We start from the raw sequence: 25,746 nt of genomic DNA, 5'->3' as shown, positions 1-25,746 counted from the left end.
TCAGTAAAGGATAAGTAATGTAATGTATGTACACAGTGACCTCACCAGCAGAATAGTGAGTGCAGATCTGGGGTATAATACAGGATATAACTCAGGATCAGTACAGGATAAGTAATGTAATGTATGTACACAGTGACCCCACCAGCAGAATAGTGAGTACAGCTCTGGGGTATAATACAGGATATAACTCAGGATCAGTACAGGATAAGTAATGTAATGTATGTACACAGTGACCTCACCAGCAGAATAGTGAGTACAGCTCTGGGGTATAATACAGGATATAACTCAGGATCAGTACAGAATAAGTAATGTAATGTATGTACACAGTGACCTCACCAGCAGAATAGTGAGTGCAGATCTGGGGTATAATACAGGATATAACTCAGGATCAGTACAGGATAAGTAATGTAATGTATGTACACAGTGACCTCACCAGCAGAATAGTGAGTGCAGCTCTGGGGTATAATACAGGATATAACTCAGGGTCAGTACAGGATAAGTAATGTAATGTATGTACACAGTGACTCCACCAGCAGAATAGTGAGTACAGCTCTGGGGTATAATACAGGATATAACTCAGGATCAGAACAGGATAAGTAATGTAATGTACACCGTGACCTCACCAGCAGAATAGTGAGTACAGCTCTGGTGTATAATACAGGATATTACTCAGGATCAGTAAAGGATAAGTAATGTAATGTATGTACACAGTGACCTCACCAGCAGAATAGTGAGTACAGCTCTGGAGTATAATACAGGATATTACTCAGGATCAGTAAAGGATAAGTAATGTAATATATGTACACAGTGACCTCACCAGCAGAATAGTGAGTACAGCTCTGGAGTATAATACAGGATATTACTCAGGATCAGTACAGGATAAGTAATGTAATGTATGTACACAGTGACCTCACCAGCAGAATAGTGAGTACAGCTCTGGTGTATAATACAGGATATAACTCAGGATCAGTACAGGATAAGTAATGTAATGTATGTACACAGTGACCCCACCAGCAGAATAGTGAGTACAGCTCTGGGGTATAATACAGGATATAACCCAGGATAAGTACAGGATAAGTAATGTATATACACAGTGACCTCACCAGCAGAATAGTGAGTACAGCTCTGGGGTATAATACAGGATATAACTCAGGATCAGTACAGGATAAGTAATGTAATGTATGTACACAGTGACCTCACCAGCAGAATAGTGAGTGCAGATCTGGGGTATAATACAGGATATAACTCAGGATCAGTACAGGATAAGTAATGTAATGTATGTACACAGTGACCTCACCAGCAGAATAGTGAGTGCAGCTCTGGGGTATAATACAGGATATAACTCAGGGTCAGTACAGGATAAGTAATGTAATGTATGTACACAGTGACCTCACCAGCAGAATAGTGAGTACAGCTCTGGGGTATAATACAGGATATAACTCAGGATCAGTACAGGATAAGTAATATAATGTATGTACACAGTGACCTCACCAGCAGAATAGTGAGTACAGCTCTGGAGTATAATACAGGATATAACTCAGGATCAGTACAGGATAAGTAATGTAATGTATGTACACAGTGACCCCACCAGCAGAATAGTGAGTACAGCTCTGGGGTATAATACAGGATATAACTCAGGATAAGTAATGTAATGTATGTACACAGTGACCTCACCAGCAGAATAGTGAGTACAGCTCTGGGGTATAATACAGGATATAACTCAGGATCAGTACAGGATAAGTAATATAATGTATGTACACAGTGACCTCACCAGCAGAATAGTGAGTACAGCTCTGGAGTATAATACAGGATATAACTCAGGATCAGTACAGGATAAGTAATGTAATGTATGTACACAGTGACCCCACCAGCAGAATAGTGAGTACAGCTCTGGGGTATAATACAGGATATAACTCAGGATCAGTACAGGATAAGTAATGTAATGTATGTACACAGTGACCTCACCAGCAGAATAGTGAGTACAGCTCTGGGGTATAATACAGGATATAACTCAGGATCAGTACAGGATAAGTAATGTAATGTATGTACACAGTGACCTCACCAGCAGAATAGTGAGTGCAGATCTGGGGTATAATACAGGATATAACTCAGGATCAGTACAGGATAAGTAATGTAATGTATGTACACAGTGACCCCACCAGCAGAATAGTGAGTACAGCTCTGGGGTATAATACAGGATATAACTCAGGATCAGTACAGGATAAGTAATGTAATGTATGTACACAGTGACCTCACCAGCAGAATAGTGAGTACAGCTCTGGAGTATAATACAGGATATAACTCTACACTGAAGTTTATATTTTAGGTGTTTTTGGTGACATCCTCAGGTCATTCAATGACAGATAAACCTTTACATTTATATTATTTGTATTTAATACGCTGTTTATTTTAAGTAATTATTCTATTGGTTCTTCCTTCCTCCAGATAAAGACGTTCAGGTCCTCCTGAAATGATCTGTATATACTGCCCCCATGTGGTGCCACGTTTGTCTAATTCCAAGACTTGTATGTATAAAGATATTTCCATGTATGACGTATGTTTTGTTTTTGTTTGTGGGGCTTGGAGAGGTTCATCTTGTGGCATTATTGACCTATGCATTTTATTCTGCAGGTCATTAGATTATACAAATTAATATTCATATGAACATTACTAACTCCCACCGCACTCCCCAACCCACACACACCAACATATAGCAGCCCCCCTGGATAGTGGTAGCAGCACAGGGCGCTCTCCTATGGCCGCCTCCTGTCTCCCTCGTTTCTGATGACAGCTTCTTCTGGGGGTTGGGAAGACTTACGTTGACAGACACACCTAATGCCACCGCTCCTCTCTGGCCACACTGCATCCTCGTCCAATCAGGAGGTTGTACAGGAGCCTCTAAATGATAGCAAGTGTGGGAGGAGCTACTGCAGGCCAACACCAGGGGCAGCACAGAGCAGCATCATTCTCGGCTCATTGCTAGATTAAAAGGGGATACATCATCCGCTGGAAGTATTGTATTGCTATACGCCGCCGATGCTCTGGCTGACAGACACCTAGGTGCCAGGATGAAATTCTTAGCCGCCATGGCAACCTGGCACCTAGGATTTGTGGAGCCCTGGATAAAAGATAGTTGGGAATTAGGGGAGCAATGCCGCCAATGAAAAAGCAATCCCATAAATAAATAGTAGGGCACGCAACCTCCCACAAATGGGAAAACAAAATGCTCAGAATTTTGCGCAGAATAACTTAGCTCCTTACTTCATACATTATGGAATGAGATCTACTGTTCACCCCATTGCTAGTTATATCTGTGTATATATTATATATATATATATATATATATATATATATATATATATATATATATATATATATATACATACATACATACATACATACATACACACACACACTAATTTTGATGATAAAAACTTTTTGTCAATAGAATCTAGGATGACATGGTCTACAAGACATTGAGGGTCACAAGAAATCTCATGATCTTCTACTCAATTTATGTTATTACAATATTTTACCTTTACCAAATGATAGGGGATAAGATGTCTGATTACTGGGGACCCCCCTGCGATCTCGGCTGTGGCACCCCAGACATTTGGCGGAAGCAAACTTCGCTCTGTGCCAGATGACTGGCAATGTAGGGCAGAGGCTCGTGACATCACGGTCACGCCCCGCTCGTGATGTCACGGCCATGCTCCCTCAATCCAAGGGGGACGTCACGCCCCCTCCCATAGACTTACACTGAGGGGGTGTGGCCATGACATCACGAGTGGGCATGGCTGTGATGTCACGAGCCTCCTGCGCTGCACCTGACGCTCTAAATGAACACCGGGTGCAGCAGGGAGATTGCGGGGGTCCACAGCGGAAGGACCTCCACGATCAGACATCTTATCCCCCATCCTTTAGATAGGGGAAAATATGTCTAGGTGCAGAGTACCCCTTTAACTGAACCAGACATAGACCATGGAAAAAACTTTATTATTTTAGAAAATTTTATTTTTGAGAAAGAAACAGTGAAACCAACACATGACACAAGCCAAGGACATAACCAACCATACAGAGACATTAATAGTTTTGCAGGCACTAGACAAGGGGACAGACTCTATAGAAGTACCTTAATCCAAGCGCCTTCGTCTACATAGAATGCCACGTGTAAAGGTTCCTGGAAGTTGGCACAAAAAGTATATAAATGGCGGAATAGGTGTCGATCCCGGTCACAGAGTTCATAAAATGTCAGGAGGCCGGCCTCGTAATTTAGGTAAATTCCTATTAACTGGGAGCATTGTTCAAAGAGCAGCGACTGGGCCTTGGAGTCATGGGCCGACATGTACTTTGTTGTGTATTTCCGCAAACACCAGGACTTTTTGTTGTCTCCAATTCCAGAATGTTTCCCATCTCTTTCGATACTGGGATAGGCCAAACCAATGTCCCATATTCCTTGGACACTGGTTTCGACTTCCCAATAGTGCTGTCCAAAAGTGAAGCTATTGGTGCTCAAGACTTGATTGTAAATGGTAAATCTTGAAGGCAGTTCTGGACGGCCATGATTAACGTCGGAATCCGCTATGGCCTTCATGTCAGCCGAGATCTCCATCTTGTTATGAGCGGTATTTACATCCATAATGACTGGCAAGACTCTACTCCCATAGATATAATTCTTAGTGCTGGTGAAAATCTCCGCCATGCCTTTGTGTAGCGTTTCGGAGATCAGACCTACATTCAGATCACCCATGACGAAGACGAGCTTCTCATCTCTTTCGCTATTTTTATCCACATCACACGTAGTCTCATTGTCTGATTCTTGTAGGATTGATATGACATCTTTCTTGTTAACCATGTCCTGAATTCGAGAAATGTTCCAAGTCAGCTCCTCCATTCTGTCTTCCAGTTGCCGAACAACACCGAAAAATTTTGTTGCGATCTGGTCAGCTTGCCTGGATATCTCAGACACTACTTGCATCTCTAAAAATTCCAGTTCTTCCCTAAGATCTTTAAACTGTCCAGTGATTTTCTTGGTAAGAACGTTTGATTCCACTTGGACTTTCTCAACATGGTTCCTAAGCTTCCAAGCCATCTTCTCAGTCTCTGCTCTCTCGGAGGTCATCTTGTCCAGGAAGCGCCTCAATTTTTCTTCCTTCTTTTTGGAGGCTGTTGTAATCTCCTCAATCTGATGCCCCCGATGTTCTCCAAACGCAAAGCATGATACGCATACGCAAACGCCATGCTCTGCACAGAAGTATTTCATCATCTTCTTGTGATCAGGACAGGTCAGGTTCTCCATGGAGGTTGGTGGCTCGATCAGCACATGGTCCACCAGCTGGTTGTGGTTCCTCAAATGTTTGGTACAGAAAGAAGTTTCGCATTGCAGACAGGTTTTAGCAGCTGGAACACTAAACATGCAATAAGCGCAGAAGATCTTGACTTCATCTTGCTCGGGATCGGTAGATGTGAAATGTTTAGCTATATTACCCAGCTTCCTGTTCTTCTCCAGGGCCGGACGCTCCGGATATTCTGCTCTGCAGTCAGGACAGGAGTAACCTCCAGACCCGTCCCCTGTATCCAGCACCTGAACAATACACGAGCGGCAGAAGTTGTGTCCACATCTCAGGGATACGGGTTCTGTATAGACGCTCAGGCAGATGGAGCAGGTCAGCTCGTCTACAAGGTCAGGACATTCCATTCTGGAAGAGGAGAAAAGATTTATCAATATTCAAACACATTGGGTGGTCATTCATGGACTTAAAGAGGTAGCGTATTTTTCGCCGTATAAGACGCACTTTCTTCCCCAAAACTGGGGGGGGGGGGGGTCCTATTGCGGCGGTCCATGCGGCCATCAACGGCCGGGACCCGTGGCTAATACAGGACATCACCAATCACGGTGATGCCCTGTATTAACCATTCAGACGCGGCGATCAAAGCTGACCGCCGCGTCTGAAGTGAAAATAACACTAACCCGGGCCGCGGCGTCTCGAACAGTTTACAGGACACCGGAAGGGACCTTAACTGCCTCCTCGGTGTCTGCTCCGTGTCGGGATCCCCTGCATGGCCGGCGCTCCCCTCCGTCGTCATCACGTCGTCGCGCACGCCATCCCGTCATCCAATAGGAGCGGCGTGCGTAGCGGTGTCGTGACGGCGATGGAAAGCGAGGATACCGGGCAGCAGAGACGTTCCGGAGCGACAGGGACACCCTGGGGACGCGGCAACAGCGATGGAGGGCGACATCCAGGGCAGCGGTGACGGGTCCAGAGTGGCAGGGACACGTGAGTATTACCTCCTATACCAGTGGTCTTCAACCTGCGGACCTCCAGATGTTGCAAAACTATAACTCCCAGCATGCCCGGACAGCCAACGGCTGTCCGGGCATACTGGGAGTTGTAGTTTTGCAACATCTGAAGGTCCGCAGGTTGAAGATCACTGTCCTATACTTTACATTGTATTTGGTTCAGAATCTTTACTTTCTAGATTTTTATCCTATAAAATTAGGTGCGTCTTATATGACGAAAAATACGGTACTACCCTCAAACATTATTCCCTATCCAAAGGATATGGGATAAGATGTTAGATCACGAGGGTCCCTCCGCGATCTCAGAGCCGGTAGCTGTGGCATTAGGAATGCAGAAGTTTGCAGCTTCCGTGTTCGAAACGTCACGCTGTGCCCCCTCCATTCATGTCAATGGGAGGAGGCGTGACAGCTATGACTTAGCTGTCACGCCTCCTTTCATAGAAGTAAATGGAGGGGGTGTGTCGGCCGTATCGTCAGTCATTGGGCACGGAGCGGAGTTCGCTCCATGTGCCGAATGACGGAGTGCTGCACCAGAGAGCGCGGGGGTCCCCAGCGGCAGGACCCCCACGATCTAACATCCTATGCCCTATTCTTTGGATAGGGAATAAGATGTTTGGGGCAGAGTACCCCTATGACCCTATGACCAGTGATTGGCTGAAGAGACAAGAGATTGGCTCAAGAAGCTGCTCCGACTCCTCATCTTAGAAGCAGAGAGAAGAGAGGAGCAGTGGGAAACAGGAAGATTCATTGGAATGGGCAAGTAGCACTTTTTAATTTTAACATCATGCCCAGAAAAAAAATTATATATGCGCAGACGAGGTAAGGCTGCTCACCACTCTCGCGTTTGCTGCACGATCTCGTGCTGCGGACACCGGTACCGCTCCCGGCTTAGTAGAAGTCACACAAGAAAAAGTCACACTCGGGAAGATGCAGGTAAAACTTGTCAATGGCTTTATTCACACGCTTAAGGCAGGACACAATCTGACGCGTTTCGCACGCTCAGGTGCTTAGTTGTAGAAGCACCTGAGCACTCTACGACTAAGCACCTGAGCATGCGAAACGTGTCAGATTGTGTCCTGCCTTAAGCGTGTGAATAAAGCCATTGACAAGTTTTACCTGCATCTTCCCGAGTGCCGGACATTTTTCTTGTGTGAGAATATATATATATATATATATATATATATATATATATATATATATATATATATATATAATTATACCAGAACACAGATTCAATATCTAACCGAGCTGCAATACCAGTTCTGGACTGTGAGCGCCCCCATATGCAGTTTTTCGTGTTTTTTGCCACCACAAGGTATACATCCATTTGTTATTAGAGGTAGTTACGTTCAGTCTAAGACAATGGCAAAAGATTGTACGATGCACGACCGAAAGAATCTCCACCCGAAATATTGTGGGGCAGAGAGGGCGGCCGCCACCAACATTGAGGCAAATAAATAATATTTTGCCAATGTTTTGCTGCAGGAAAAATGCACTGTGTGAACACAGCTTAGAAGACAATGTAACACATGGGAGGATTAGATACACTTGCTAAGCAGACACTGATACAGAAAGTCTTAGATACAACAGCTCAACGGACAATATGACAGGATAGGCTTAGATACAGCAGCTCAGCAGACAGTATCACACATGATAGGCTTAGATACAGCAGCTCAGCAGACAGTATCACACATGATAGGCTTAGATACAGCAGCTCAGCAGACAGTATCACACATGATAGAATTAGATACAGCAGCTCAGCAGACAGTATCACACATGATAGGCTTAGATACAGCAGCTCAGCAGACAGTATCACACATGATAGGCTTAGATACAGCAGCTCAGCAGACAGTATCACACATGATAGGCTTAGATACAGCAGCTCAGCAGACAGTATCACACATGATAGAATTAGATATAGCAGCTCAGCAGACAGTATCACACATGATAGGCTTAGATACAGCAGCTCAGCAGACAGTATCACACGTGGTAGGCTTAGATACAGCAGCTCAGCAGACAGTATCACACATGATAGGATTAGATACACAGCTCAGCTCTTACCTAATGCAGTTTCATCACTCTGCAATCAATACGACCATCAAGCCCTGAGGCCTATATTATAATCACCTGACACACACCAAGGCTTCATGGGAAGTGTAAGGGGCCTTAAAGGGGTACTCCGGTGGAAAACTTAAAAAAAAAAAAATCAACTGGTGCCAGAAAGTTAAACAGATTTGTAAATTACTTTCTTTAATAAATCTTTATCCATCCAGTACTTATTAGTACTTCTTTCTTTTCTGTTACGACCACAGTGCTCTCTGCTGACCTCTGCTGTCCATTTTAGGAACTGTCCAGAGCAGCATGTGTTAATAGAAGTAATTTACAAATCTTCCCATAGAAGACTAGAAATCGATAGCACTCACAATAAGGATACAAAATGCAGATTTATTTCCTCACATAGGTCGGCTGGATACACAGGTACAGGGAGGGAGCAGACAGATATTGTACCTCCAATCCGACACTACCATTATAGGGTCAGTAGTGCCGCCCTCGAGATCTATGGGGATTTGTCATTTACAAATCTGTTTAACTTTCTGGCACCGGTTGATTTAACCCCTTAAGGACCGATGGTTTTTCCGTTTTTGCATTTTCGTTTTTTCCTCCTTGCCTTTAAAAAATCATAACTCTTTGAATTTTGCACCTAAAAATCCATATGATTGCTTATTTTTTGCACCACCAATTCTACTTTGTAATGACGTCAGTCATTTTACCCAAAACTCTATGCCGAAACGGGAAAAAAAATCATTGTGAGACAAAATAAAAAAATATAAAAACGCCATTTTGCAACTTTTGGGGGCTTCCGTTTCTACGTAGTACATTTTTCGGTAAAAATGACACCTTATCTTTATTCTGTAGGTCCATACGGTTAAAATGATCCCCTACTTATATAGGTTTGATTTTGTCGTACTTCTGGAAAAAATCATAACTACGTGTAGGAAAATTCATATGTTTAAAAATGTCATCTTCTGACCCCTATAACTTTTTTATTTTTCCGTGTATGGGGCGGTATGAGGGCTAATTTTTTGCGCCGTGATCTGAAGTTTTTAGCGGTACCATTTTTGCATTGATAGGACTTATTGATTATTATTCATTCTTTCATGATATAAAAAGTGACCAAAAATGCACTATTTTGGACTTTGGATTTTTTTTGCGCGTACGCCATTGACCGCGCGGTTTAATTAACCATACCACATATGTTTATTTTTATTTACACTGTGTTTTTTTATGGGAAAAGGGGGGTGATTCAAACTTTTAATAGGGAACGGGTTAAATGACCGTTGTTAACTTTTATTTGCACTTTTTTTTTTGCAGTGTTACAGCTCCCATAGGGACCTATAACACTGCACACACTGATCTCTTATACTGATCATTGTTATCCCATAGGGACCTATAACACTGCACACACTGATCTCTTATACTGATCATTGTTATCCCATAGGGACCTATAACACTGCACACACTGATCTCTTATACTGATCATTGTTATCCCATAGGGACCTATAACACTGCACACACTGATCTCTTATACTGATCATTGTTATCCCATAGGGACCTATAACACTGCACACACTGATCTCTTATACTGATCATTGTTATCCCATAGGGACCTATAACACTGCACACACTGATCTCTTATACTGATCATTGTTATCCCATAGGGACCTATAACACTGCACACACTGATCTCTTATACTGATCATTGTTATCCCATAGGGACCTATAACACTGCACACACTGATCTCTTATACTGATCATTGTTATCCCATAGGGACCTATAACACTGCACACACTGATCTCTTATACTGATCATTGTTATCCCATAGGGACCTATAACACTGCACACACTGATCTCTTATACTGATCATTGTTATCCCATAGGGACCTATAACACTGCACACACTGATCTCTTATACTGATCATTGTTATCCCATAGGGACCTATAACACTGCACACACTGATCTCTTATACTGATCATTGTTATCCCATAGGGACCTATAACACTGCACACACTGATCTCTTATACTGATCATTGTTATCCCATAGGGACCTATAACACTGCACGGGAAACCAGTGATCGATGATTCTGCCGCTTTCTGCTCATGAATGGATCTCAGGCACTGATCAGTCATTCGGCGATCGGACAGCGAGGAGGCAGGTAGGGACCCTCCTGCTGTCCTGTAAGCTGTTCGTAATGCCGCGATTTGGCTGCGGCTATCCCGAACAGCCCACTGAGCTAACCGGCATACTTTCACTTTCACTTTAGACGCGGCGTTCAACATTGAACGCCGCGTCTAAAGGGTTAATAGCGCGGGGCACCGCGATCAATGCCGCACGCTATTAGCCACGAGTCCTGGCCGTTGTTAGAGGCCTTGGCCCCGCGTTATAGATTGGGAGCGGACACATGACATTCCAGTACGTCATGTGTCCTTAAGGAGTTAAAAAATAAAAACTTTTCTACCGGAGTACCCCTTTAACCACAACTCCCCCACAACTTCTTCTTTCATTTTTCACAAGCCTCTCAAAAAATGAAAGCAGCGATGTGATTGGTTGCTATGGGTAACTGCACCGCTCTTACTCTACACAGGTTTTGACAAATCTCCCTCACAGTATGTAAATTGCTATAAACTCTGCGATAGTGACCTGCCTGCTAAGCTCCTCCCCCTGCTGGTCATGTGATGACTGACCCTGAGGCATGCTGGGGGAGAGAGCAGAAGATTACCACAGGGCTGTCCGGGTACAAGGTAAGAGTATAAACACTGGGGGAGATTTATCAGAACCCGTCCAGAGGGAAAGTTACTGAGTTGCCCATAGCAACCAATCAGATCGCTTCTTTCCTTTTTAACCCCTTAAGGACCAGGCCATTTTACACCTCAGGACCAGAGCGTTTTTTGAACATCTGACCACCGTCACTTTAAACATTAATAACTCTGATGCTTTTACCTATCATTCTGATTCCGAGCTTGTTTTTTCGTGACATATTCTACTTTAACTTAGTGGTAAAATTTTATGGTAACTTGCATCCTTTCTTGGTGAAAAATCCCAAAATTTGATGAAAAAATAGAAAATTTTGCATTTTTCTAACTTTGAAGCTCTCTGCTTGTAAGGAAAATGGATATTCAAAATATATTTTTTTTGGTTCACATATACAATATGTCTACTTTATGTTTGCATCATAAAATTTATGAGTTTTTACTTTTGGAAGACACCAGAGGGCTTCAAAGTTCAGCAGCAATTTTCCAATTTTTCACAAAATTTTCAAACTCACTATTTTTCAGGGACCAGTTCAGGTTTGAAGTGGATTTGAAGGGTCTTCATATTAGAAATACCCCATAAATGACCCCATTATAAAAACTACACCCCCCAAAGTATTCAAAATGACATTCAGTAAGTGTGTTAACCCTTTAGGTGTTTCACAGGAATAGCAGCAAAGTGAAGGAGAATATTCACAATCTTCATTTTTTACACTCGCATGTTCTTGTAGACCCCATTTTTGAATTATTACAAGGGGTAAAAGGAGAAAATGTATACTTCTATTTGTAGCCCAATTTCTCTCGAGTAAGAACATATCTTATATGTCTATGTAAAGTGTTCGGCGGGCTCAGTAGAGGGCTCAGAAGCGAAGGAGCGACAAGGGGATTTTGGAGAGTAAGTTTTTCTGAAATGGTTTTTGGGGGGCATGTTGCATTTAGGAAGCCCCTATGGTGCCAGAATAGCAAAAAAAAAACACATGGCATACCATTTTGGAAACTAGACCCCTTGAGGAATGTAACAAAGAATAAAGTGAGCCTTAATACCCCACAGGGTTTTCACGACTTTTGCATATGTAAAAAAAAATAATAATTTTCACTAAAATGTGTGTTTCCCCCCAAATTTCACATTTTTGCAAGGGTTAATAGCAGAAAATAGCCCCAAAAATTTGTAACCCCATCTCTTCTGAGTATGGAGGTACCCCATAAGTTGACCTGAAGTGCACTACGGGCAAACTACAATGCTCAGAAGAGAAGGAGTCATATTTGGCTTTTTGAGAGCAAATTTTGCTCGGGGGGCATGTCGCATTTAGGAAGCCCCTATGGTGCCAGAACAGCAAAAAAAAACACATGGCATACCATTTTGGAAACTAGACCCCTTGAGGAACGAAACAAGGAATAAAGTGAGCCTTAATACCCCACAGGGGTTTCACGACTTTTGCATATGTAAAAAAAAATAATAATTTTCACTAAAATGTGTGTTTCCCCCCAAATTTCACATTTTTGCAAGGGTTAATAGCAGAAAATAGCCCCAAAAATTTGTAACCCCATCTCTTCTGAGTATGGAGGTACCCCATAAGTTGACCTGAAGTGCACTACGGGCGAATTACAATGCTCAGAAGAGGAGGAGTCATATTTGGCTTTTTGAGAGCAAATTTTGCTCGGGGGGCATGTCGCATTTAGGAAGCCCCTATGGTACCAGGACAGCAAAAAAAGACCCACATGGCATACTATTTTGGAAACTACATCCCTCAAGGAACATAACAAGGGGTACAGTGAGTCTTAACACCCCACAGGTGTTTAATAAATATTCATGAAGTGATAGGATGTGAAAATGAAAAATTGGATTTTTTTACACTAAAATGCTGGGGTTACCCCAAATTTTTCATTTTCACAAGTGGTAAAAGGAGAAAATGTCACTGTAAGTTTGTAAATACATTTCTTTGGAGTAAGGACATATCTCAAGTCTGGGCGTAAACAGCTTGCACACTGGTCTGAGAGAAGCAGGTCGCATTCAGGGGCCTTGAGCTTCTGTGTTGCGGCCTATGGAGCCAGAACAGTGGGACCCCCCTCAAGGGGCATTACATGGGGTAAATAACTGGGGTACACTAAATAACTAAAATGGGGTACAGTGGGACATAAAATTATAAAACAGGTTATGTTCCCAGAATGATGACCCAGAGCATAGCCAAAACAAAAAAATATGCCCGCCCCAAGCCCTATGCTCTGAATCATCATTCTGGGAATGTGACGTGTGTGGCCGTCCCTAACCTGTTGCCTCAAATGCGCACCGCGCTCAGGTGGAGAGAGAGCACTGCGCATTTGAGGCAACAAAAAAAGTCCCCGATGATAGTGACTCAGTGACCCATGAACCAGAGAAAAAAATACCCCCAGAGGTCTTATCAGTTTTTGTTTTTTTAGATGAGTTTTTTTTGGGGCAATTTAGTGGTTTTATGGTGTTAAAATTTGGAATGTACTCTGGACTTGGTACATTGGGGTCAAATTATGGAAAATTCAAATGAAAAGGGAAAATGTAGTACTGCATGGAAGTGTGATACTCCCTGAAGCAGTTTTTAATACAGAGGCCCGGATGATCGGGGCAAGTGTCACATTGAGTGGTGGTGTCCTTCCGAATCCCCCTCCTGTTACACACTCTGCATTTTTTCTGGGATCGTCCCTTCTTTCCAGTGTGGGGGATCTCACCTGGAAAGTGTTGGCCTGGGATGATCCTGGCACCTATAACTCCAGTTCCGTGGGAAGTCCGGCCTGCTCTTTCTCGGTCAGCAAAGATCAGGACCTTTAGGACTTCTTCTTGGAACTGGAGGAATGTCCCTGTGTTGCCAGCGTACTGGGACAGTACAAAAGCGTTGTACACGGCAACCAGTACCAAGTAGACCGCAACTTTTTTGTACCATACCCGTGTTTTCCGCATGGCCATGTATGGCTGGAGGACTTGATCAGAATCTTGATCAACTCCCCACATATACCGATTGTAGTCCAGAATACAATCAGGCTTGAGGACCGGTGTTGTGGTACCTCGCACAGGGACAGGTGAGCTGGCGTTACCATGAATAGTGGTCAGCATAAGGACATCCCTCTTATCCTTATACCTGACCAACAGGTTTTCATGGGTAAGGGCACAGGACTCAACCTTGGGCATAGGTGTCTGCAGAAAATTTAGAGGGTCCCACAAGTGGACGTGGATCTGGCGGCAAGGGATGTGAACAGAGGGATGCTGGTATAAAAGTTGTCCACGTACACATGGTAACCCTTATCCAGCAAAGGGTGCACAAGCTCCCAAACGATTTTCCCGCTAACACCCAGAGTGCGGGAACAATCTGGGGGTTCAATACGGGAATCTCGTCCCTCATACACACTAAACTTGAGAGTGTACCGGGAGGTACTCTCACAAAGTTTATAGAGCTTCACGCCATACCGCGCCCGCTTCGAGGGAATATACTGGCGGAAGATGAGTCTCCCCTTAAAACTGATAAGAGACTCATCAACCGAGAGCTCCCTGAGGGGTACGTAGGCCTCCAAAAATTTGGCCCCAAAGTGATCGATGACCGGCCTCACTAAGATCGATGGCCGGTCATAGGTGGGATCACCTCGGGGTGGACATGCCTCATTATCTGCATAATGGAGGCATTTCCGAATGGCCTCGAACCGCCTCCGTGCCATGACCATACTGTAAAGCGGGGTCTGGTAGAAGATGTCCCCGCTCCAGTACTGTCTGACACTTGTTTTTTTGACCAGGCCCATATGCAGCAAGAGTCCCCAAAATGTCCTCATCTCTGCTGCATCAATGGCGCACCATTCATTGGGCCTGGCCAAAACAAAATCAGGGTGGTGGGCGATGAACTGCCTGGCGTACAGGTTCGTCTGCTCCACCATGTGATTGACAAAACTGTCACTGAAAAAATAACCGAAATAGTCAATTTCAGTGAATCCAGAATTGTCAATCCGGATTCCGGAATCGCCAACAAACTCCGGAACCCTTGGCTGATAAGCCTCTGGGGGTCTCCAGACAGGTTCACTGGAAGGGGGCTCCGATAAACTTGTCTGGGGGGTCGGACTCCTAGTACGAGCAGCATCACCACTCGCACTAGTGCCGGCCACTGGGCCACTATCATGGGGGGTGCGTTGCCTCGCCTGGCGGCGTCTCTGCCGCCGTATAGGTGACTCATCATCAGTACTAGATGATGAGGAGGATGATGAAGAACACAGGAATGTAGAATCTTCATCGTCCTCACTGACAGATTCGGAGTCGGAGGCAAGAAAAGCGTATGCCTCCGCTGCCGAAAAAGCCATCGCCTTTTTTCTACGGTGGTGGTGGGGGGGGGGGGGTTGGTGGCGGGGGTGGTGGGTGTGTGTGTGTGTGTGTGGGGGGGGGGGGGGGTGAGTATGTAGTGTGTGTGATTTGTGTAAATGTAACCGTATCAGCCGCCAGGACCCATGCCTAATGCTTGACATCACCGATCCCGGTGATGCCTGGCATTAACCCTTTAGGTTAATGGCGTATACGTAAAACATTTCCAAAGTTCAAAATTACGTATTTTTTGTTACTTTGTATACCCTAAAAAAAGATTATAAAAAAGTGATCAAAAAGTCCCATTAAAACAATCATGGTACCAATAAAATGTTCAGATCATGGTGCAAAAAATAAGCCCTCGTATATCGCCATATACGGAAAAATAAAAAAGTTATAAGGGTTAGAAGAGGACAATTTTAAGCATACTAATTTTGGTGCATGTAGTTATAACTTACAAAAATAAAACCTATATACTGTAGATTGGGTATCGGGTTACAAAATGGCTTTTTTATTTTATTTTGCCCCACAAATATTTTTTACCAGTTTCACGATAGATTGGGTGGTAAAATGATTTCATTACAAAGTAAAATTGGTGGCGCAAAAAAAAGCCCTTATATGGGTCTGTAGGTGGAAAATTTTATGCATTATGACTTTAAGAAGGTGAGGAGGGAAAAACTAAAGTGCAAAAAATGAAAAATAGCCCAGTCCTTAAAGGGTTAAAGGGATCCTCCCATGCCCCAGTGTTCTGAACATTTTGTTCAGAACGCTTGCAGCGGGGGGACGTGATCGGGAGGTCACAGCCACGCCCCCTCCATTCATGTCTATGGGAAAGGGCGTGATAATCGTACGTACAGGGATAATACACCCAGTGATGTCACAGTACAGGGATAATACACCCAGTGATGTCACAGTACAGGGATAATACACCCAGTGATGTCACAGTACAGGAATAATACACACAGTGATGTCACAGTACAGGGATAATACATACAGTGATGTCACAGTACAGGGGTAATACACAGTGATGTCACAGTACAGGGATAATACACCCAGTGATGTCACAGTACAGGGATAATACACCCAGTGATGTCACAGTACAGGAATAATACACACAGTGATGTCACAGTACAGGGATAATATACACAGTGATGTCACAGTACAGGGATAATACACAGTGATGTCACAGTACAGGGATAATACACAGTGATGTCACAGTACAGGGATAATACACACAGTGATGTCACAGTACAGGGATAATACACACAGTGATGTCACAGTACAGGGATAATACACACAGTGATGTCACAGTACAGGGATAATACACACAGTGATGTCACAGTACAGGGATAATACACGCAGTGATGTCACAGTACAGGTATAATACACAGTGATGTCACAGTACAGGGATAATACACAGTGATGTCACAGTACAGGGATAATACACACAGTGATGTCACAGTACAGGGATAATACACGCAGTGATGTCACAGTACAGGGATAATACACACAGTGATGTCACAGTACAGGGATAATACACACAGTGATGTCACAGTACAGGTATAATACACAGTGATGTCACAGTACAGGGATAATACACACACACACAGTGATGTCACAGTACAGGGATAATACACACAGTGATGTCACAGTACAGGGACAATACACAGTGATGTCACAGTACAGGGATAATACACACAGTGATGTCACAGTACAGGGATAATACACACAGTGATGTCACAGTACAGGAATAATACACACAGTGATGTCACAGTACAGGTATAATACACAGTGATGTCACAGTACAGGGATAATACACACAGTGATGTCACAGTACAGGGATAATACACACAGTGATGTCACAGTACAGGGATAATACACAGTGATATAACAGTACAGGGATAATATACACAGTGATGTCACAGTACAGGGATAATACACGCAGTGATGTCACAGTACAGGGATAATACACACAGTGATGTCACAGTACAGGTATAATACATAGTGATGTCACAGTACAGGGATAATACACAGTGATGTCACAGTACAGGGATAATACACACAGTGATGTCACAGTACAGGGATAATACACACAGTGATGTCACAGTACAGGGATAATACACGCAGTGATGTCACAGTACAGGGATAATACACACAGGGATGTCACAGTACAGGGATAATACACACAGTGATGTCACAGTACAGGTATAATACACAGTGATGTCACAGTACAGGGATAATACACAGTGATGTCACAGTACAGGGATAATACACACAGTGATGTCACAGTACAGGGATAATACACACAGTGATGTCACAGTACAGGGATAATACACAGTGATATAACAGTACAGGGATAATATACACAGTGATGTCACAGTACAGGGATAATATACACAGTGATGTCACAGTACAGGGATAATACACACAGTGATGTCACAGTACAGGGATAATACACACAGTGATGTCACAGTACAGGGATAATACACACAGTGATGTCACAGTACAGGGATAATACACACAGTGATGTCACAGTACAGGGATAATACACAGTGATGTCACAGTACAGGGATAATACACAGTGATGTCACAGTACAGGGATAATACACAGTGATGTCACAGTACAGGGATAATACACAGTGATGTCACAGTACAGGGATAATACACACAGTGATGTCACAGTACAGGGATAATACACAGTGATGTCACAGTACAGGGATAATACACAGTGATATAACAGTACAGGGATAATATACACAGTGATGTCACAGTACAGGGATAATACACAGTGATGTCACAGTACAGGGATAATACACACAGTGATGTCACAGTACAGGGATAATACACAGTGATGTCACAGTACAGGGATAATATACACAGTGATGTCACAGTACAGGGATAATACACAGTGATGTCACAGTACAGGGATAATACACAGTGATGTCACAGTACAGGGATAATACACACAGTGATGTCACAGTACAGGGATAATACACAGTGATATAACAGTACAGGGATAATATACACAGTGATGTCACAGTACAGGGATAATACACACAGTGATGTCACAGTACAGGGATAATACACACAGTGATGTCACAGTACAGGGATAATACACAGTGATGTCACAGTACAGGGATAATATACACAGTGATGTCACAGTACAGGGATAATACACAGTGATGTCACAGTACAGAGATAATACACACAGTGATGTCACAGTACAGGGATAATACACAAAGTGATGTCACAGTACAGGGATAATACACAGTGATGTCACAGTACAGGGATAATATACACAGTGATGTCACAGTACAGGGATAATACACAGTGATGTCACAGTACAGAGATAATACACACAGTGATGTCACAGTACAGGGATAATACACACAGTGATGTCACAGTACAGGGATAATACACAGTGATGTCACAGTACAGTACATTGGTGCACACTGGCAAACTAAGAAAAGCCTAAGGTAGCCAGTAAAGCTATTTTATCGGGAAGTGAACTGTAGGTTGGGCAGTACAGTATGTTGACTTGTGTTGTACTTCTTATTGAGCGTGATGGAACACAGTGGGCTGTGCCCCGAATGTTTTAGGTCCCAAGCAATGCCCCTGAGCTCTGCCAATCCTCTGCTATGGTCTGACTTCTGAAGACGGAGAGAAGACGTCTGTAGCCACCAAAGGGTAGAAAGGATTATACTTACTTGGGAAGGAGACTCTGATGGCAGATAGAGACTGAGTGTGGAGTGTTCATGTACGGGAAATATAACATAAGGAATTATTATATACTGTAATATCTGCTGATAATAACTGGACCGTAGAATATACAGATATATAATCACATATGCCATGTTGTATGGATTTCATTTTATATATAGACGATCGGTTCTTTAATATGAAGTTATTGTCCATATAGGAAATCAATCAGCGCTCTTGTATTTTCATTTTAAGTTGTCATTTATAGGGCGCATTAAAGGGGTACTCTGCTCCTAGACATCTTATCCCCTATTCAAAGGTCCCAGTGTTCTGAATATTTCTGTTCAGAATGCCAGCCGTTCTATGTTTCTGATGGCCATGGTCATCACGCCCCCTCCATTTTTGCCTATGAGAGATATATAGACGGGGCATTACAGCTGTGGTCACTTTTTACCATCAAACAATGAAGCTTTTGGTGAGGCAAGCTGTGAAGTAACAGCATTGCCCCCTGACTGGAGAGCTGTAGGGGTTAACTTAGCAGCAGCAGTGCACCCCTCCCTTGTTGTTTAGTTTGCCCAGCAACTGGGGATGGTAGGTCCCAAGGGTGGGGGCTAGGAGCACCCTATCATTGAGCAAGGTTTTCCCGGGTTTTGGAGACTCCTCCCCTGGTGTATATATGGTGTCTGTTTCCCTAACATCCCCCTCTTTGCTGCCCTCGGACCCGGAGTTTTGCCCTCCCTCCCTTTTGCTTGGTGGAAGAAGTTGGAGAGAGCAGAGTCAACCCGTGGTAGACCTCCACACAAGCGGTGTGGCAGTACCTCCTGGGTTGGCAAGAAGCCAACGTGCCTTGGTTTCCAGTTGATGTTTCCAGTTTACGGTTATTTATTATCGTTATTTCTATTTATAAATAAAGCTGTGGCCGATCCTCACCCACACAAAGTTAAATATTGTTGTGGTTTCAATTATTTATTGAGGTAAGATTGGGTAATAGGGAAGGGTGCTTTATAGGAAAGAGCTAAATGGGTCTCTACGGTCATTGAAATGCACAGTAAATAGTACAATAATACAAAAGATATAAAAAAAAAAAAAACTGATCCGTAGACCAAACAAGAACCAAAACATCCAGGTACCATGTATCATCCTTTAGTATATCCCATCATATATACATAGTATAGGTAACATAATATATAATGGTGCACATAAAAGACTGCAAAATAGAACAGTGACATCACCAGAAGAAGCTTAAAGGGGTATTCCGGGTGAAAACATTTTATCCCCTATCCAAAGGATAGGGGATAAGATGTCTGATCGTGGGGGGGGCCCGCTGCTGAGACCCCCCGTGATCTCCCTGCATCAACCGCATTCGAATCTCCAGTTTTGGAAACCTCCTGGTTTCCGGGACTGGGGACGTGACGTCACGCCACGCCCCCTCCATTCATGGCTATGTGAGGGGGCGTGACGGCTGTCACGCCCCCTCACATAGCCATGAATGGAGGGGGCGTGGCGTGATGTCATGTCCCCAGTCCCGGAATCCCGGAGGTTTCTGAAACTGGTGATTCAGCACCCACATAGAATGCGGGTGCTGCAGGGAAATCGCGGGGGGTATCAGCAGCGGGCCCCCCCGCGATCAGACATCTTATCCCCTATCCTTTGGATAGGGGATAAAATGTTTTCGCCCGGAATACCCCTTTAACCTAGTAAAACAAAACTCCCACTAAACTTTTCCCCACCCAACAGAGAGGACACAGGATCAATACAGAGAGAAATGATGGCGCATCTCAGGACAATAAGAGGAAGAGAACCAAGGTTCCCAAACGAAATGAAATAAATCCACTTGATCTTCTCTAATAGCAGACAATTTTTGGTTCAACATAATGGAGTTAACCCTCTCCACTACTCTTGCAAAATACAGGTCTGATTTCCGCCATTGAGAAGCAATATGAATGCGTGTGGCAAGCAGGATATATTGAAAAAGTTTAAACGGAAACTGCGTTCTAGGTGGTTTATGGCTTAAGAGACAGGAGGACGGGGTACGTGGTACTCGGCAGGAGAGAATAGATGACAGCATATCTAGTACTCGTCTCCACAAGCCTGCCACTACAGTACAGCTCCACCAAGTGTGGTACAATGTGCCCCTAGCCCCGCATTCACGATAGCACAGTGGGGAAACGAGAGGGTAGATGGTATGAAGGAGTGTTGGCACCCTATAGGAACTGTTCATGTAGGTAAGAAGTATGTTCGGCAACTGTTCGGCTCCTGCTGCTGTTCGGTATGTGTGGCGGTGCTCTGGTGAAATTATATGAATATACAGTCTCAGACGAAGATAAAATGAAAACCGTCCACTCACCAATTCACGTCTTCAAAAAGGCTTCTTTATTCATTATACTCACATTACATGAACGGGAGAGGGACAAACACCGGGGGGATATAGATAGGCGACAAGCTCCATTTCGCACTGTTTAGTGCTTCATCCGGCCATATGGGCTGGATGAGGTTGGGGCCCGCTGAGGTTGGGGCGGCAGGTCGACAGGGCGGATTTGTTCTGTAGCTAGGACCTCCAGTGCCTCCTTCAGGGTACGGAGAAGATAAGTCCAGCCATTAAAGGGGTTCTCCACCATAAGGTGATTTTAGTACGTACCTGGCAGACAGTAATGGACATTCTTAGGAAGGATCTGTGCTTGTCTTTAGGCTAAATGGCTATGCTGTGAGATTACCATAACACTGTAGCTAGCTTTTTGTGAACTTGTCATTCCTGTTTGACTGTTTTTTTTTTTTACTACAAATACTACACAATTCCATTTTCCTCCCTCCCACACATCAGCCACCCCACCCATTGAAACAAAAGACCTGTGGTTTTCAATCAGGGTGCCTACAGCTGTTGCATTAGTTGCAGATTGATCCCTCCACCCATTGAAGCAGACAGGCTCCCTGTCATCAGCTGACTAGTGAGTCAGGTCTCGGCCGCATTGCAAACTGGGAAAAATCCGAGACAACAGTCATTTTGTATCCGGTTAAAAATAAATATTGGGGTGAAAATCACATAAGAATTGTGAGAAAACCGTCACACACAGGAACAGACACTATATTATGAACTACACTAACTTTACAGCCCCTGCAGCATAATCAAGTAAAAAAAATTCCTGGAAAACCCCTTTAACTTGAAAGTAGAGGGAAAAGGGGAACCCCCATCTGTACTTTATCTGTTTCTGTATTAGAGCCAGGGCGACGGGTCTAAATTCTCTTCCACACGCCAGGGTAGAGGGAGCTAGGTCAGAGAACAATTTGGCACAGGGTGTCAAACCCGCCAGGGTTGGCAGGTCTCTGGCAGCAAGCAGTAATACATCACGGACCTCTGGATAATGCAGTTTAAGGATAACATCCCTGGGGAGATCCCTAGGTTCGCCCTCCGTGACCGGTTCTCAAGATCCTCCATCTTAAATGCAAGGGCCTCCAGCTTATGGGTCTGGGCATCAATGTCCTGGCGGTCTGCTTCTACTGCATCCACCATGTCATCTATTTTAGATTCCGCATCTGCCACCCTCTGTGTCAGCTCCTGTATCTGTGCGGGAAGTGTAGTCACAGCCTGCGCTAATTCTTGCTTGAAAAGCACCTGGTTATTGCTAAACATGGCTGCAGGAGTCAGCTCTGCAAGCTGGGGCTGGTGCTCGTCCTCAGAGTTCTCCCCAGTCATGAGGGGATTTGCGGTGGCCATCTTGGATCGAGTTCCGGCCCTGAAGATCTCCGGAATAAATTGAGATAAACCCTGAAAAAGCCGCTGAAATCTCTTTTTTTGCGGACCGGGAGACACTCATAGTGGATCGGGTAGGTGTTCCGCTGCTTAGGAGCCGTGTAGCGGCACTGAGAGTGGCTTAGAGCTGCAGCCGGCATGGAGCTCACATCAGATGCGGCCACCTCGTGAGCTTTGCGCATGCGCCCTCCTATGGTCACTTTTAATGTGGCACTGAGCGGAGTCCGCTCCATGCATGCGGATTACTGGGGTGCCATGCCAGAGAGTCCGCACTCCCTATGACACTTCAAAATTGAAATTCGGAAATTCCAAAGTGTCAACAGGAGTGCGGATTCCCATAAAAGTGTATTGAGCTTTCATGTGAGGCAGAACTCTGCCGGCGGATTCCGACCCTTACACCCAATCCTCCAGGAGATGAGACACACTCTGTAGATCATTTTCACTTGTTATTATAAAGGCTAAGCTTCCCTAGGTTTTCTGTGGCATTGTGTCTTGCTAGGGCAATGCCTGGGCCAATCAGGGGGCTTGAACTTGAAGCATGTGGAATTTGCTTCAGTGTCCACACCCATCCCAGGTGCATAAATACTATTCCTTTCGACTCAGTCCCTGCTTGGATCCTGACCTTTATCCTCTGACCTATACTATTGTTGTTTTTTTCTGACTTGTGACGCCCCAGCAAGTTATACCAGCGAAGGGATTGTTGACCAATTTTGGGTCCACTACCTACAGTGGACACACAAGTAGGCATGGAGAGTGGTCCTGGTTGACAGTAGGGCGGCACTATTCCCTGCCCTACATGACAGCTATGCATATTGCACAACTCAGGCAGGAGGGGGCTGAGGAGCCCTTCATCTAAATATCGGTGGGGGTCCCAAAATACCAACATCTCGGGTCGTATCTTTTCCATATTATGACAGGTGTCAGTTTGGGTGATTAGACCTGCGGTTAGATTAGGGCTTTCATCTGCAGTACGGACACAAAAATATACATGTAATGTGCTTGGGTGAACCTGCGTAAGGCTAAGGCCAAATGACAACTGGATCCACAAGTGTCCAAAAGAAATCAATGGATTTCTCTAGATTTCTCTAGAAGAAGTCTGAGTGGTCCTTAGGCTTCATGCACCCAGGAGTTAGCTGTACTACATTTCCCAGCACAAGTATTGGCTCGTTCCCATTATTCCCAGTCCGTACCAGAATGTTCCCAGGTGTCCCATGTTGTAGTAGATCACAATATGATATTGGATTAGGAAATTGTAGATGATGTGTATCTGAACTTTGCTAAAACATTATATACATAATGTAAATGGGTTAGTAACTGGCTCAGTGGTTATTGATGGGACATACTCTAAAGAAGTATCAGTTACGATTAGGGTACAGGGGCGCACCTGGAAGAGAGGGGGGGGGGCAGTATCCTGGAACCTTCCTTTACTTGTGGCACTTGCTGAGCAGAGCTGACTCCCTCTCCTATACTATGCATGGCAATAGATAATTGGGTTCAGAAGAACCCGGCTCAGCGGCGCTGATCGACCTGACAGGTGAATAGATAAGAGGATTTATTGACCAGAATGCAACGCGTTTCGCTGCGCATGCGCAGCGAAACGCGTTGCATTCTGGTCAATAAATTCTCTTTTATCTATTCACCTGTCTGGTCTTCTGGAGCCAATTATCTATTGCCGTACACTTTCCGGAGGGCAGCAGACAACCTATCTTATATACCAGTGCCATTGTTGTGTATGTGGCTACATAACCACCCAAGGGGAGCAGCTCATTTATATACTAATCTCACTCTCAGGGTCAAACAATACTACTCTATGGAGCGCTTACTCCCTTATCTCTATACTATGCATGGGCTGGTTTAACCATGTGCCTTCCATGGTGTAATGGGACATCACACGCAGCCACAGCATTGCACAGCGGACCCTGGACGGGCGACAGGCAAGGTCAAAGAATCGGGTATTCCCAGTGGTGAGCTGAGATGACTGCAGAATTTTGGGGCCAAGGATGTCTCAGTAAGAAACTCTCCAGGTAACTCTGTACACTATGTTGGTATACATAGTAGTTGGTGATTGGTTGGTAGTTACAGGTTGGAATAAATGCTGGACTTGTGGACTTTCTTCTGATGATTTATGCTGGATGTGAGTCCATCTGGCATCTGGCTTGTCCATGCTTCCGACTTCAACTGTTGTGCCATTGTGGTGCAGTCTACCTGTTTGGAAAAGTAACAAACTCTGCAGTCATCAGGAGATGTTATCATGGCGATCTGGGCCGGATCGAGAAGAAAAGGAAAGTGCAAGACACTGATCAGAGAAGACGTCACCTGTGAGTCACTGGATGCCATTGCGCTGGTTAACGCTCTACACTCTGTATGGTCTGCAGAGCGGTGATAGATGGTACCATTCTCGTTAGTGAAGCATCAGCTCCCACCATACTGTTATCTTTGATCACGACCGAGGAGGATAACATAATATTACAGAGGGATCTGGGGAAGCTGGAGGCTCGAGCACAGGCATGGCAAATTAAATTGAAAGGACATCTGGAGAGTTTTAACGCTTAATTAAATAGCACATCATTGTACATTTGGTTTTTTATGGCCCAAGTTCATAATCTTACATTTATCCACATTAACCCCTTAAGGACCCGGGCTTTTTCCGTTTTTTCATTTTCAATTTTTCCTCCTTAACTTAAAAAAATCATAACTCTTAAAAATTTTCACCTAAAATTATATATAATGGCTTAATTTTTGCGTCACTAATTCTACTTTGTAATGACATTAGTCATTTTACCCAAAAATCTACGGTGAAACGGGAAAAAAAATCAATGTGCGACAAAATTTATGAAAAAAACACTATTTTGTAAGTTTTGGGGGCTTCTGTTTTTACGCA

The 25,746-nt window shown here is 44.1% G+C and overlaps 1 protein-coding gene across 4 annotated transcripts; it reads right to left on the bottom strand.

Annotated features, from left to right (window-relative positions):
* Positions 1-3,957: 3,957 nt before the first annotated feature.
* LOC130285186 (E3 ubiquitin/ISG15 ligase TRIM25-like) lies at positions 3,958-25,203 on the bottom strand. Of its 4 annotated transcripts, none has more exons than XM_056536504.1 (2): positions 25,182-25,203; positions 3,958-5,699 (listed from the first exon to the last, which is right to left on the bottom strand). In XM_056536504.1, exon 2 carries the CDS (start codon positions 5,696-5,698, stop codon positions 4,121-4,123), a length of 1,578 nt encoding a protein of 525 aa, XP_056392479.1. In that variant the 5' UTR covers position 5,699; positions 25,182-25,203; the 3' UTR covers positions 3,958-4,120. The 4 variants fall into 4 exon arrangements, with proteins under 4 accessions (XP_056392479.1, XP_056392478.1, XP_056392476.1 ...); XM_056536503.1 differs by lacking the exon at positions 25,182-25,203 and adding an exon at positions 11,082-11,095; XM_056536501.1 differs by lacking the exon at positions 25,182-25,203 and adding an exon at positions 11,003-11,082.
* Between the last annotated feature and the right edge of the window lie 543 nt (positions 25,204-25,746).

Source organism: Hyla sarda, chromosome 8 (assembly GCF_029499605.1).
Source record: "Hyla sarda isolate aHylSar1 chromosome 8, aHylSar1.hap1, whole genome shotgun sequence".
NCBI lineage: Eukaryota > Metazoa > Chordata > Amphibia > Anura > Hylidae > Hyla > Hyla sarda.
Note: the sequence above shows the minus strand (reverse complement) of the source record. Positions and strands in the feature narration are given on the sequence as shown.